This window comes from Agelaius tricolor, unplaced genomic scaffold (assembly GCF_023055355.1).
Source record: "Agelaius tricolor isolate 1412-34295 unplaced genomic scaffold, bAgeTri1.0.p SCAF_4, whole genome shotgun sequence".
NCBI classification, from domain to species: domain Eukaryota; kingdom Metazoa; phylum Chordata; class Aves; order Passeriformes; family Icteridae; genus Agelaius; species Agelaius tricolor.
In genome coordinates, this window is record NW_027269264.1 from 40,520,976 (window position 1) to 40,537,790 (window position 16,815).

The 16,815-nt window shown below is 36.2% G+C and overlaps 1 protein-coding gene across 3 annotated transcripts in view; it reads right to left on the reverse strand.

The window, feature by feature from the left end:
- The window catches only part of MAP3K1 (mitogen-activated protein kinase kinase kinase 1), a 60,721-nt gene that overhangs the window by 20,157 nt on the left and 23,749 nt on the right, over positions 1–16,815 (reverse strand). For all 3 annotated transcript variants that reach the window (XM_071425382.1, XM_071425383.1, XM_071425381.1), the window contains exons 2-5: positions 5,081–5,231; positions 2,924–3,130; positions 955–1,155; positions 82–198 (exon numbers count right to left, since the gene is read on the reverse strand). In XM_071425382.1, the coding sequence (XP_071281483.1) occupies positions 82–198; positions 955–1,155; positions 2,924–3,130; positions 5,081–5,224 (669 nt within the window). In that variant the 5' untranslated portion in view covers positions 5,225–5,231. The remainder of the gene's footprint in view (positions 1–81; positions 199–954; positions 1,156–2,923; positions 3,131–5,080; positions 5,232–16,815) is intronic.

A 16,815-nucleotide genomic window follows, 5' to 3' on the forward strand; every position in this document is an offset into this window, starting at 1 on the left:
TTCAGTATGTTTCAGATAGTGTCCTAAAGACATTATGAAGTGTATTCTAGATCATCATTACATCTATCAGAAATTGATTACCTCAAAGTTCTTCAGCGTCTTTCTCCAGAGCATTGGATCTGAAGGTTCAAGTTGAAAGACCCTCAGCATAACAAACAGCAGATGAATACAAAAGGTCCCACGGCCACAGCTACAAGTCTGCAAAGAAAAGAATGTCCTATGGTTCTATTGACTTGACAATTTTTCCACATTTAAGTGTATCATAGAACATACCCACCCCTCAACAAAAATAAGTATTTCATATATAGGCATAAATGTTCTCTTGCATAACCTTACAAAAACAGAGAATTCCTAAAATATTATTAAGAAATGCATACATGAATGCATAAAATTACGACACCAGTTTTCAATTTATTTTCTTCCCCTGCCCCCCTCTTTTTTTTATCAACTGAAGCTATTTTTATGCTTCATACTGGAAGTATGATGTCACAAGATGACATCAATCAAACTTAAATGACATGCTTCTGTTCACCCAACCTGGATGTGTCCCAGTACTGCATCACATTAGTACCAAGAAAGCCTATGAAAAGGATCTCAATTATGGGTATGAATGAATTGTCACACTATTAAGAGAATTATGTGTTTGTAATTTATACACATTCCATGAATAGAGGAATTAACTGACCAAATTTTAGCCAAGAACATCTAAGACATATAATTCAGAGCCACTTCTAAGAATAAGTCTTTTTTTCTTTTAAAAAAGAGAAACTTTTCAAATGTAATGTAATTTGCAAATTACAAACCAATTTTGGTATTGCATGAGTACAGATTAGAACTTTTAAACATTAATTTATAGAACAGTGATCATCAATTGAACGAATCTGGCTTTGAACAGTTTTCTGAGGTTAACTATGAATTGATAAAAGCTATGGACAACACAAAGATGTTCCCTACCTGAGGCCCAATAAACACTCTGTATTTATTATCAGGGCTGTCGCCTCCAATTAAGAAGGAGTTGGGTCCTATCTGCTGCAGCAGGTACAGCCTGGCTCGCATCACTTTGTTGACTCGGCGATTTGTCTCCTCAGGGCTGTACGGGGAGAAGCCATCCGGAGATGGGGCTCGTCGAGGCGGTGTGATCCGTCCGCTCTGAAACTACACAATGCCTCCGTCATGAGCAGCCAAAGGACAAAAAAATGTTTAAATAGGTATGGTTTGTTTATCTATTTACAGAGTAAGCGTCCCCAAAACCTGGAACTACTACAATCCGTTCGACTATATGATTTAAAAGGATTACTTTTCTCCCATGCCCAGTAGCCAAGGGCAGAAGAAAATTGAAATTCTGCAGCTGAAACTTGTCTGACACCAGGACACAAAAGAAGTCCTTCAAATTGCTTCTTATTTTCATGTTGTCATAGGTTGCCTTACCATATTACTACTGAATTATCAATTGTAATTCAATCTGAAGATAATAAGGGACTTATTACTCCATAAAGGAGATTATTCTATATAGCTGTAACACTAATCTATTTCCTAAATGAAAAAATGCTATGACTGAAGGTTAAAAAAGGGAATATAACTTCAAGATCAAAAGTTTATTTTCCAAAGAAAATAAAAAAAAAGATACAGCTTGCTCCCTTTTCCACCAGTTAAGCAATTTTTAGATGAGGATGTTTTGGGATTTTTTTAATATTGTTTCCCCATAATCAAAAAGTAAATGGCCCAAACATTTTGGGAAGATTGTCTTCATTTAAGTTCTTCACATTTCTAAAAATATGAGATGCACTAATGGCTCCATCCCATTTCAGATCTTCTGCTTTTATTTGTATGCATTGAATTTCATGTTAGGATGAAAGTAATAATGAATTCACTGTCCATCATATAAGTAAAATATAAACTAGATTTCTAATGTTTTTAATGTGAAGAGTTAATATAAAACAAAAATCCCAAGCAGGTAAAAATAGTTGTTTTCTCTTATTTAACCTTTCAATTTCTCTTGTCAAGAGGAAAGGACCAGTGCTTCTGTCCTGTCCTGTAACTGATACTTATCTCTAGTTCAGAAGAATGGCAGTACATATTTTAACTGATACTGGAAAAACTTGTTTAGAACAATGGGAAAATAAAACCAATTAGATCTTATTTATCCTCTAATTGCATTGTGAATTGCACTGTGAATTTAACTGTTGATGACCCTTTTTACAACAAGCTAGAGTGTTAGATATTGCTCAAAATATACTCTTGGTCTTCTTTAATTAAGCCAGTTACTCTTGCTCAAAACATTCTATTCTAGATGTTCTCTAGAATGCAGTGATAGTAAGTGTAGACTTCTAACAAAGTACATGCATAAGTCTTCCCTAATCTGTACATAAAGGTAAGTTCTGAAATAGAGGATCACTACAGCATACCAGTAAGACTTCTCTACAGGAATTTTCATCTCATCCACAGTCCCATCCTTAATGGACGATACCTGCCCAGAGAACTGACAGGCAGGAGACACTGACTACAGTTATTAAAAAAAAAGAAAGACAAGAAAAAAAACCCCCACCAACGAACAAAAAAAAAACCAAACCAAACAAAACAACAACAAAAAACCACTCACCAACAAAAAAACTACCAGCACTTCTTCATGCTAATCAAGCTAAGAAAACATACATGTATTCATGATTGAGTACTTATATTTCTTTGTTTATTCCTTGAGTACTTATATTTCTTTGTTTATTCCCTAGCAAATGAAAGCAGGACTGAAGGAAAAAGAAAACACACATGAGAAATACCATATGAGATATATGGGTCACTCAAGTGATATCCTGTAATAACCTCCTTATATCAGCATCTTGCTCTACAGAGGAAGGACCAGCTGCCCCTATAAGCAAGATTGTAGAATATAGCCAAACTGAAAATTACATCACAGCTTGCAACTTACAGGCACTGGAGACACCCTTTTTCTTCTAACACCTGGTGACTCAGATTTAACTGTCCTAGCAGATGATGAAGAGGAACTGCTAGGAGAAGGACTACGTCTTCCTTTTTGTGTAGGTGAAGAAGCAGTGCTATGTCCTTCAGCTTGAAGATCTAGACAGAGTTTGTTCATTTCTGATCCATCTACTTTTCCAGGGATAGGTTTCACCACCTTGCAGGAATTAAACCAGATGTTAAAATTATTAATTGGTAATTTACATTAAAGCAAAGCAAATTAATAAATAATTCCTTTGTTGTAATTAAGTTGTTATATGGATATCCAAATACTTCTTAGGCCATACTACTAACATTTGAGAGGAATTAGCTTAATGATCTATATGCAACACAAAAGCAAGAACCTTTCTTCCTGTCAGTTTGTGCAGCTCATATTAGTTATGGCAAAAACTGATTTGATTCTCAAAGTACTCCTGTAACTATCATTCATGATACCTAAAAAAACAGCTGTTTCCCCATTGGGATAGTAGAAGCCAAGATAATTTTCTTCTCTACAGGTACTGTTCTTATCAAGAGCTATAATACTGGATCCATGCATTCCACACAGTACCAGCTGAAAAATACTAGGGCTACTATTTCTTTAACACAACACTTTTGCAAAACAAAGACTTCAAACATGGAGGTAATCCAGCAAAATTAAGTATCCCATTCTTTGTAAAAACCATGCCCAGGTTTTTTGTCTGCCATACAAGCAAAACAGCTACACCACATCCAGTACTGAGCTAACCACTATGCATGGTGGATAGAGGGGGTGCTCAAGCAAAGGGAGCATATACACAGTAGTGCTTTGTTACATCAACACTAAATTTTGACATTGAGAATTGGAATATTTCAAGACATTATTTCAGCTTTCTGCCAGCCAGACCCACATAATGCATAAGAAGAGTAACCTCCCTGGGAATCAAATTAAAAACAGTCACATTGGGTAGATTCAGTTTTAGTTCTTCATTTCTCAATGTCTCAGAGACTTGACTCAACACTGGAAGGAAGTTCCAAGCAACGACTCAGATAAACAGAGCACATCTCTCCTAGAAAGTTCCAGAAGTCTCTTTAAGACAAAAACTGACAGGGGCTTTCCATCCTCAGGATAGTAAGAGATACTTGGACTCAGTGCCCAGTTACAAAAGCGAACAGGATACAAGAGAAATATAAAGAATAGTGAAAACCCTTTTTTCCCTCCTATCAATTAATGCAGTAATATCTCTCCTTGTCTGGAAGATCAAAATGCAAATTCATGTACCTATGGACAAACTACTTGTGTTAAAAACATCAGAAGTGTCAAATTACATAACTGAGAATCTAGAGCACCAAATCTTGTATTAACACATCCAAAAATCTCAAGGGAAGTGGGCTGAGGAGGGAAATAATTTCAACCTATTCAGTAACCCAAGAGCATTTAATTTTTTTAAGTTAAAATTGTGTTATTTGAACCTTTGAGGTAATGGGTTTGGTGCACTTTTAAGTATTTTCAACATTACTTCTCACAACAGAACCAACAGAACCTTCTTATTTCTGTTCCAGAAAAGCTGTCCCCAAACACTTGCCTATTGCATCAGATAATCTTAACTTTACATTAGTGGTACATGGGAGTCATATCAACCAACTATGTTCATAGGTAAGTAATGGGTATTAATTAAGCAACATTATAGTGAATAGAATTGGAACTACTCCTAAACTATTTCAGGTTTGATCTACCTACGTTTCTTAAAAGCCATTTATGCCAAAGCAGGATCCAAAAGGCTGAGAGAACACTGCCTTGCAAGCTTCATGAGAGCGGAGAGCTGGCTGAAGGAGCAGCAGAGCTTGCGTTTGCTCCAGGCTTTAGCAGGTTTTTACCCTCGGTCGCTGGAGGGCAGCAGCGCCGCAGCCGCGCAGAGCGCAGCGCCGCGATAACGCCCGGGCACAAAAACAAACAGCGACAACCGCGGGACGCTGCTCTCAGCCCGCCCCGCTGCCCTGACAAACACCGCGCAGGAAACGGACACGAGCACCACAACTAAGAGTAGAGACATTGTAAAGAAAAAAAGGTTTCTAATAGAAAGAAATTTAAGTGATTTTTATTTGCAATAGCTGCTACAGATACTGTCCTTCCATCAGTGACACTCACCACAGGGCCTCTTCTGCTTCTTCTTTCCAGCCATTCATGCTTCCAGGCTGGCATACATGTTGCCTTGAGTTTCTCCCTGATCATGCGCTCTTCTGGGCGGTCATCCATCTTCTGCAACCCCCTAAGGGTTTCTTTATTCTCCATGTCACGACTACAGCAAAGAAAAAAAGTCATAAACACAATTAATTTCAGTTGAAGTATAATGTCACAGCATTCTTAAACTTTGTGCCACCCTATTCTCCCTCTCCTTACAATGCAGCTGCTAAAACATTATTTCCACCAGACTACAAAAAGCCTTTTAAGAGTTACAACTAATCTCTTCTGCCATTTGAAGCAGAATACCTGTTTAGAAGGATATTTCTTTAAAATGTGTGCACTGCTTGTAGCATTGAATACCCAGTAAAAACGAAGATCTTGGCAAATACAAAACCAATACAAAAATTATCCTCTATGTAATGTCAAGCCATTAATCAAAGGCTTCAAAAATGTTGCAATGGTTCATACATTTTTTCTTCATTTAAAAATTATTTACCAAGTTAATATTAATTAAAGACAAAAAATTCCCATAATCATAGCACGCACAAGCATGAAACTATGTACCTAGTGCTTCTTCATATATTAACTCTGCTCAAAAACAGAGAACTCATAAACTAACACACAGTAAGTATCAGAGAATACTAAAATGGCCTGGGTTGGAAGAACTCTTAAAGATCATCTAGCTCTGACCCTCTCACTGTGGGCAGGGACACCTCCCACTAGACCAGGCTGCCCCATCCAACCTGGCCTAAACTGTATTTAAACTAGACACAGAAGTCACAAAATTAAGGCTAGTGGCCTTGTGAGTTCTTTCCAGGCGACTAATGGCTCATGAGCTCTTAAAATCAGTAAGAGCAAAATACAGTAAGAGCAAAAATTCACAGCAAGTTCATATCTGTAAAATGAAAATTTAATCCATTTGGGCTTGTAATTTCTCACCTACAGCAAAGTAGTTCCTTGTGATTGCTGGCAACAACAAAAAGGCAAGAATACTGTCAGACACTGAAAAACAAATATGAACAGTCTGGAAGATTTCCTGATTCTGCTGAGCTATCTGCTAAATCACCAAGAAAACCACATTCTTAAGCAGCAGCACATGATCCCCACCCATCTTCTTGAAGCCAATCTCTTTCAAAATAAGCAAGCTTGATTAAGCCAACGGTCAGAATGAGATTTTATTCTAAAAATAAAATCACAACTTAAAAAGAGAGTAAATAATAATTTAGCTACAAGCACTGCTTTCTTCCATGCAATCTCAGCTTCTAAAACATTTAACCATGCAGTCACAACTGCATTTATGTATGATGACCTAAAAATATATCCCCTGCAATCTTCATTGCAATAAAATTATGTTAAAATTATAATTCCTATCTTCAGCAGCATTGTATTACTGAGGTCATTTATCACAAATAAACATGCTTTAAAGAAAATGAGAAGTTTTTGCAGGTCAGAAGGAGAGTACTGTTATTTTTTTTCTTCTCTTTTTGTAGAGACAAAGGAAACAAAGGATTGTGAGGCAGGAAATAATACTTCCTGTTCAGTGCTGAAATGTAATAAGCAGATGGACACTGTAAAGAAAATATATTTTCTTTCAGGCTAACTTCTAAACCTACTATTAATAACTGATTTTAGATATGCAGAACTGTGTGATTCTAGTGATTAAGGACTTAAAAATATTTATAAGTAGAAACAAAATCCACCTAAGAATGAATGTTTTTTCAGAGGTAGTAAAGCATTCATGCTTGCTTAATTTTAAAAGTAATGCAAATGAATTCCATAACACTGCCTTCTAGATACAGACACAAAAGTAGTGATAATTAATGAAAACCAAAGATGTTATAGCAGTAGGTAGGGTTCAAATGAAAAACATGCCTGAAAATTTCAAATGCAGAAGAAACTACTGTATAAATAGTCAACTTTAAATTTTTTCCTCAGTCAAAAAATCTGTTCAAGGACAAAAAATATTTTATAAGAACACAGCTCTTAAGTAACATAGGCACAAGTTAAAACATGATTATTTTTTATATTAGTTACTTCATGGCATGAACCATCTCGGTTGCACGAATACTTCATATACTAGACAGAAAATACCAGTAGTGAAAGAACCACACAGTATTTCATTTGTTCATATAACCATGATTAACTTCCCAACTGATACAAAAAAAGTCTTTTAGAGGCCCTTGGACTTGAATTCATGAACAATGTAATACAACAGTAGAGGCTTTACAATCTCTGCTTGTTCTCTAAAAAGCAGAAGCAGCTATCTTCCTCTCATGTGACAGCTAAACCAATCTACTCTTTTCTGCACAAAGAACTCTTGTGCTTTCTCTACACGCAGGTGGGAAAGACCAACTGTGTCTGAAAGCTTTTGCTTAGTATATCAGTTATCTCTTGCAGAATTTAAGTTGTATGTTTATCCATATGTATTTATTTTTACTTATGGAACACAACTTCTTAAGTGATCGAAACAACTTCATATTTTATATTTTAAAGCAAGCCTTGGCTAAAATATTCATTAGAATATTCGTACCTGCTGGGTCCATGGAAAAAATATTTTTCCTGCGACTGCACCGAACTCCTACATACTGCAAGATACCCTCACCTTGTGACCCTGAACCTACACGGTTCAGGGTTTGGTTTTTTTTGTTTGTTTTGTTTTTTACATCTTAAGCAAACTCCCTCATCTATTCCAGGCAAGCTAATGTTTTTCTACACAGCAATGTCTAGATTGCCAGTATCAGATCACTTTACCTCAGCACAAAATAAAAACAAGAAATCCAGAGCATATTCCACCAAGGACTTCATCCTGCAGTGTACAGAGTATTTTGATCTTCACAGAGCAGCATCTATTTGCAATAGCCACATACTTCAATGATTCTCAGGTGGTGTTTAATTTGAATCAGAGTACAATGCTAATGAGCTAGCTAAAAACAAACCTCAGAGAACATGCTTGAGCCAGGAGAGCCTTACATTTCTCAACAGCCCACTTCTGTGCTTCATTAGGAAGCAAGGATTTTGCTCTTAAATGTTTCAGCTTCTCATGAGTCAAAGAAAAAAAGATAAAAGGCACTTTTTTTCTGATAAATTTTAACTTTTTAACTTTGCCTCCCTTCCCCAACTCCAAGTATCTTCTAAATTCTTTGTATTGGTATTTTCAAAACAACAGACAACAGCTCCTGTATTAATAGTCAAGAAATTCCAAAGAAATGGGTCTAAACTGAGTTCTAGAGTACTGAGCAAGGTCAACAGTGTGATGAATACTGGAGTTTAATGCATAAGATCACTGATATACACTTTAATAATTCCTTTATTAACTTTGGATTATTTGCTTCATGAACTACAAAACTCAATACAGTAAGATTAACACACTGCATGGAAACAATCACTACAACATCTTACAGACCAGAGAAAGCAAAATGTCCTTCATTTCTGTGTCTTAATTTTGAAGACCTGCAAACAGCAATTGAGTAGCTAGATCATTAACAACTTGTTTTCTATGGATCAATGACTCAGTATTTTATACTGAGGTATGCATTACACATGCTATTTTAGTGAACTATGGTAAAGTACATAAGCAAACTTTACTTCTAAGAGCTTAGTGAATTCAGTACTAATTCTCTGTAAGTATTTTTCTTACAGAAGTATATAATGGCATATGAAAGCTCAACTGTAGCTCCAGTTCATTTGCCAATTGTACATTTCATTGTACTTCTCAACAATTAGATGTCTTGGCTTCCCTGCTATCTTGTATGGGTAAAAAAGCTTTATCCAATAGCCAGAATGGACACATTTTATTAGCAGCAGGAAGACAGAAAAAACACAAGCTCTGAAAGAGGAGTCAATTCACCAAGAAAGGGAAAGGAAGTTCTATATGCTGTATCCAAGTATCCAGTCATAGCAAGAAGAAAAATTATTAGTTGCTGAGTTGTTTGGTTTTTTTTTTAAACATCCGAAGCAAATTAGCAAAAGTAACTTGCATATGAGCAGTGGTCAAACCATGGGGAACCAGAAGAAACATTATGAACAGAAGTAGTCACAACATAGCTATGTCAGAACAATCAATGGAGTTACTAACAGGTTTGATGGAAGAGCACTGGATGAGAAAGAACACGTACAGCAGACATTTTATAATCTGTCCAATAAAAATGCTATCTATTATAACAATCACAAATGGAAGTGACCTTAGATGAGATATAAAGATCTCATTTTGAGGATCTTAAGCAAGAACTAAGAATATGGTCACCCAGCTAAATGCAATCCAAGCCTCAACAGGTCCCAAGAACACCAGGCTGTTGGCCAGGCTGCCAGGAGGCATGGCACATAGGAGCAGTGCTCAATGTGAAGAACAGGGACAAAAGAGTTAGCCATTCCCTGAACTGAGGAGGTCAGCTACTACTATGTTAGACAACTTCCTGCCACAGTTCCAGCACTGCTCACGGTTTCTCTTTTGCCATTAAGTACTTCTAATGAAATCAAGATTAGTAAATAAGAAACAGAGCAAGATGGACAAGCCATGGTCTGACCTCCTGACATGTCTCCTGTTCCTTCTCCTGATGATTTGCTACTGCTGATACCTACCATCTAACTACACATGTCCATTCAAACAATACAAAAGGTATGGCACATACTATGAAAATCTTGACAAAGAACTTTCTCATGCTGGTAATAAATGGCAGCAACTGCCGCTTAACAATAGAATTGAATGGGCTACTTCCTAGAGACAAAGGTACTTGGCTTCCTAAAATAGTTACAGACACTTTAGCTGGACATTATAGAAGCGTGAAATTTAGTTGTATTACTCTGTTAAGAGTACTCCCTCCAAGGCTGGTATGTTAAAAGGCGCAATTGTCAAAGAGAGTATTTCACTGCTAACAGGACAATATTCACAATCAAAGCCTAACTACACAGACTGAGCCATCCCCTTCAGTGGAACCTCAGGATCATCCTTCCTCTGAGCCTCAGTGATGAAGGTTCAAAACTCCAAAGACAGATGTCAAAACATACAGAGGTAGATTTCCTGCATAGGTTTTCTAGCTCCTATGAAGTAAAATTCACCTATATAAAACATTTGTTTTATTTCTTGCTCTGAAACCACCTAGCTAATCCTTTGAGATACATTACTCAGTAGCCACAGAAAATGAGTCCTCCTACAAAACAAGAAACAACAGCCTCTGTTTGCAACAGATACTTGCTACGAAGCTAATGAAATGGGCTTCTGTCCAATGTATTTCTTAAAAAAGCTATCAGACACCTCACACCAGTATTACAGAAAAGTTCTTAGGACTCTCTAATTCTTTCTCTCATTATCTAGTCAGCCAGTCACAGTCCAGATTGATCAGGGTGTACACACAGGTGTTTTCAAAACAGCAGTAAAGTTACATGATCTCTCGGACTCTACACTTCCATACTAAATGCTTTAGAGAGAGAAGTTGGTACTTTATCTCTAAAACCCTTAAAGTTTATGCCATTATTGAACAGAATTTGTAGGACTTCCAGGAGGTAGATAATTTATATTGATACAAGAGACCCAAAGGTAATAATAATTGTGTAGTTTAATTATTTTAATTATGAATTTTGCTTAATATACCCAAAATGAGATTATAAAGGTTCATATACTTATTACTATATAAAAAACTTCAGCATCCCAGCAGAGATCAGAACCCAGTATGCTCAGTTCATGTTATGCCAGCTGAAGAGAATATGCAAGTCCTATCCCCATCATGGTGCAACATAGCACTGGGTCTTATTTCAAAAACAGCAGTAATGTCATTACAAAGACTGAAGAGGAGTGCTCACTGACAGCTATATGACTAGTTCACCAGCACCAGATTGCAGGATCTCACACACAGGTGTTAGGGATTCTTTCCCCCAGCTCAGCCCTCTAGAGCTGTCCTCTAGCTCTTACTGAAGTGGAAGAACAAGTTTTTACTTGTTAGGTATCATGTAAGTCAACTCCCTTTTTAACAGAATCAAATTCTTCACTTCTAGAATGAAGTTTGATCTCTTAGGCACCAAATTGATCTTTTGCCCCAGATTCATCAAGGCTGAATGATGAATTCCTAGCTCAAATTAGGAATACTAGCTGAAATGTGATTGACCAACACATAGAAAGGATCAGGTCGGAGCAGATACGGCCATCGCTGATGCAGAACTCGGAAGCCAATAATGGAAAGATGAGAATTAAATGTAGGGTTCCTGAGATACAATTAAATACAATTAATTAAATACAATTCCTTAAACAAAGTTCTCACTGGAAATGATTTTGATATGTCAATATGTCCAGTACATATCCTACTGCTTCAAGTGTCTGTCCTATTTTTAAAGACAAAATTTCTTATTGTATATTAGGTGTCAGAGAAGAATAAAACATCTCCACACATAATGCATGGGATTAAGAGTTTCTAAGCCAATTTTACTCCCCTGTCACCAGTAGAGAACATCAGATATTTTATACAAAAAATTATGCTTTGAATCAGCTTAAGATACTAGGGTTAAGCAGATAAACCTGCATCACATTCTCCAGCCTCAATGAGAATGGTGGAAATAAGATACAAACAAGTAACTTGGACAGGAGAATTTAAAAGCTGCAACCTACTAAATTATTTCTGTAATAGTTACAAATAAGAAAAAAAATAGAATGTCTGGGTGCTGTTCAAAATGGCAGAATCATCAGCAGATACCAAATGTTCAGAGATTACTGGTGGAAAGTTCTCTCAGCAAAATATGATCATAAAAATGAACAATGAAAGAAAGCAAATGAAAAAAACTGAAGGCTTATATATATTATTTCTGGAAAACAAACACAACATACTCTACAAATTTTAGGTCTTAATGACTGGTTAGTTTAGTCTGGCCTCACAGAAGGGGACAAGGGATGCAGAAAGAAATTTTACAGGACTCCTCCTGCTCTTTCTGAAGAATGATCTGACTGACAGGCTTTCATGATAATCATTATTTCTCACCAGGGTTATATTTGTTTCTTCGCATACACTGCTGACAATTACAACCAATTATCATTGTTATCAATTAGTTATACTGAAGTGGCAATCAGAAGTCATGAAGCAGGCCCCTAGTATTCTAAGCATTCCAATTTGTTTTTTTAATTTATGTTCTGTTATTTGGTACTAATTTTTTAAAGTTTAAGCTTTATCTTTTTTCCTCTTTTCATATTTCTTGTCTATATATTTATCAATCCAAGTCACATTGGGAATTTATATAATTAGTGTGATATCATGATATAAAGAGTAAGCTATACTAAACAGGCACTAAAGAGAGATATGTCTTGCTCACTGACAGTCAGACCCATTCAAAAAGGCCTTGTGCTCTGAAGATTCATGTATACACTGAATTTTGCTCAAAGGCCAAAGTGGGCTAAATGTTTCCACAGAGATTTCTGACTCTGTGGAAACATTTAGCCCACTTTGGCCTTCTTCTCTGTCACAAGAAGTTTTCCTACAATGCAGAAATAACATAAAAAATTCCTTGCAAGCCTATTCTGAGTAACTGCTGGGTGAAAAAAATATAACCCCAGCAACCCTGAACCACTTATGGTAGATACCTATTGAAGAGCGTTATCTTCTATCAGCAGAGAGCCACCAGGGAACTGGCTCTCACCATGAAGATCCAGATTTAGGTTCTGCAGATCCTTAGTGCTCACAATGCAGTGGCTTTGCAGGTATAGACTGCTCTGTGCTGAAAAGGGTTGTCTCCTTTGGAACAACGAGAACTTTTGATGGTATCTGTCAGCTAACCTAACCACAGGCCAACCATACACTAACTACACCCACTTTAACGATGGCAGCTACTACTGCAAATGTTTATTTTTTAAAACAACAAGCTACCATGACAAAAAAAAAAAAAGAGGAAAAGGCATTCAAAACTTCTGTGAGCATATGGCTAAAAATGATACAGCCTCAGAAACTCTTGTTTTGTCTCCTTAAAATCTACAGAATAAAGAGAAAAGTACAGGAATCTTACCAGATAAGGAAGAGAGTCTTTAGCGAGACAATTTTTTAAAATTAAAAAAAATCAGTGAAGTTAGCAAGCAATAAAAATATTTTTCCATAATAATAAATCAGGGCTATATAACAAAACAAGAAAGTCAATATAGGACAGTAAGTATACTTCTTAAAAATATATCATTGTTTCTTATCTTCAGTGGGTTCCCCAGATTTGATCTTAAAACTTTGCTGCTTTCCCATCTTACTTATATCAATGTATTTAAGTTATATTTAAGTTTTATAAAAGTATTTAAGTTTTTAATTTATAGCAATGCATACTCATTATGAAATTTAAATCTTGATACTAACTAGAAATTACATACTGTCAGAGTAAAAATGCAATGAGCTCATTTCCGTTTGATATGGGTCTGGGTAAAGGAAATGGGTATTTTTAGCATTTGCTTAAAAACTGACTTACAAATTGCAGACTCATTCACATAGCAGTGTGAAAGCATAACACAAGAGAAGCATTACTCCATGAGAATTTCAGCTTGTCAGCAGTGACTTGAGGAAAGACACTGTTCCATGCAAATCACATCTGATCAGAAAGGTTCGCACTGAAGTTTATAGATTAACCATTTAATCCCAGGCTCCTAGGCACAATACATTCAAGTGTGCACAAGCGACTGCTAATAACAGCATCAAAAAACATGGGCACCCCCCCATAAAAAGACAGAAATAACATTACATTGATCTAGAAAGATTCATCAGAATCTGATAATATAGACAGATACTGCACTTATGCAAAACATGCTAGTATATGAAAAGGAATAGTCTGATTTCATCAAGACATACCATACAAGAGGAATTAAAAGCAGTAGGAAGGTTTATACAGTACTTCAGGGATGATGTAACAGTAAGAGCTATTAGGTCAGCTGGTATCAGTTTTCCTATTTGTGAAACATTCTTAAAAAATGAAACCAGCAAAACTAATTCATTCTTATCTAGTGACAAATATGTGGTCCTTCTAAGACCAGGTTCATGAAGTATTTGACACGAAGGGCTAAGTCTTAAAGCGACCCTAGTGGTGAATAGAGATGCCTTAATTATGTTCAGATTTCAGTTAGCACACTGACTGCCAGCAGACCATTCCCAACCTGAAGGTTTTGTGGGCTACCAAGAACTGTCATCCCTCTGCTTATAAAAACCACTGCTCAGAACATACAGCTCTACACACTGATTGCATCTCACTCTGACCACTATCCTGAGATCTCTAGAACTATGGCTTCATTCATTACAGAAAAAGTAATAAGTGGAGGGGAGCGGAAGGTAAATTGCACTTCATGCAGAATGTCATCAGATAGCATTCACTTAATGTGAATTTAAAATGTTGTGGAGGAAGCTGAGGGTGGCACCTTCACTTTTGCCTTTCAGCTGTCCACCAGAAAATGCTTTGGCTACTTGTAATTACTTGCATTTATTTTGGCAATTTTTGACTCAAGCATTTTTTAGTATTCCCATGCTTGCCAGCTTTAAGAAATATTATCTTTCCTCCAGGATTGTGTGGAGTGATTGTTTAGCAAAAATTCTTAAAGTACCATCACTTTACTCATTACACCACAACTTTGCACACTGAAAGCCACTGCATGCATAAGGCAGTACAAAAAGACTAAAATATATGACCTATTGGAAAAAATGAACCACACTGTGGAACATCCCCAAATCTACACAGATATTTATTCATCTGCAACTACTGCTTTATTCAAACATTCTGGTTTGTACTTACAATGTAGTTGGAACTACAGGGTAGGTGTAGCTGGAACTACAACGTAGTTACAGCTGGAACTACTATGGAACAACGTAGTTGGAACAAATCGGTCTCTAACCTCACACAGGACTTTGAGACCACAAAATATATTGAACATAAATAGTAACATTTTAAAATGAGTAACAAACACTAAGTAACATGAGTAACAATCATGTCACCTGTATGTACAGTTGGCAGAATGCTAAACAAGCTCCTACTGCTGTTAAAAACACTTTTGAAGAGGAATGCAGGAAGGCTCTCCAGAATTGGATAGTTAATATTTTACTGTCTTCTCTAATCAGCACTACAGCTGAGTAAGAGCAATTACTGCTCATTACTACATCCTCCCAAGGGTCATTTGGGAGCATGGGGTTTGGCTGGGAAAGAGTTACAATAATTGTACCTCCTTAAACTTTTATACATTATTGATGAATCAGAGTAGCTAAATTTACCTTTTCTTTTTATTCATCCAGAAGAATCAGAAAAGGAGGAAAAAAAGTTGTGAAAAATGTGAAACATATAAACAGGAAAAAAGACAGGCAATCATGGAACAGAAGTCTTGTGGGCATACAAAGGAGTTCAAAAAACAATAAAGAGCTAAACAGTTGAACTGAAAAAATCCCTAAAATACTTATTTCAAAAATATTAAAAAGTAATAGCAGCACTCACTGTTTGCTTTATGATCATGGATAGATATTACATAAAAGTAACTTTACAAAGATTCTTCATTTATCCTAACCCACAAGCACATAAGAAGAAATAATCTTGATCTTTCATGAAGAAGCCTCACATTGCTGAAGCTACAAAAAAATATGATTACAAAAGAGCTCATTTACTTTCCCATTGAGAAAACTACTGCACTGTTTCTAAGACAAGCACCAAAGGTACTTTCAGTGGAAATAATGTATAATTTTTTGGAGCACAGGAATATAGAGATATATGTATACTTCAAGCAGAGGAAGCATGTTTTCAATTATAAATATCTTTCTCTCACCTATTTACCCTTAAAAAAAAGTACTCAAGAAGCAGAATTAAAATGATGCACTTAGAATTCAAGTTTAGCTTTACCTGGGATTTGAGCTAAATATTTAAGACTGGCAGTCATCATAAATGCAGTGATTCAAAAAGTACATGATGACCGATCCTTCTTTATAACTATCTGCACATTAAACTTCTTGCTTCATCAGAAATTGACTGTCAACATTCAAGACAAAAGGCCATGATTTTCTTTACATTATTGACCAGTTAAGATATCAGTTACCATTTAATCACTTAAAACCAACAACTACTCAGATCATCTTTCAGGTAGGTGGCAGCAAGTCTGTGCCCATCCAAACTTTTCAACAATAAAGTTGAAGCACAACTGCAAGAAAAGACTTCAAGCCATGAACTAGCAACCAAGAAAAATTTGAACTGGCACGAAATTTATCCCTAGTAAAGGACCCTGAAAGTTTATAGACAAGAAGCTGTTAGTAACCACTTGTGCAGTACCCTCAAGCACTGCTTCAGCTGAGATAGCAGCACTCTGCAAAGTCCATGGCTTTAAAATAATAAAAAAACCCCATTAACACACAAATGTATTTTCAGATTTTTAAACTGCTCTCCCACATAGCCCAAAAGACAAACATTGTGCTTGTTCTGCAATAGTATATAGGCTTTTGTGGACTACTCATGTAAGCTCATCAATGCAACCCTCAAACATTCATCTCCTGTCCACAGTTGTGTTTGACCTCTACCCCATCTAAGTTAATTGAACTGATGGAGCAGTTCTCTGAAATTTATACATTATTATTAAGCTTCCATTTTGAATACTAAAATAATAAAACCAAAATCCTTTAATGAATATTCTGAATATATGAAAAATGCTGGGATGTTCCCACATAAGGTTCACAATGTCTAAATATTCTGCATTGTAATGACAACATTTCATTGCTTCACTTCACTACGGCCTC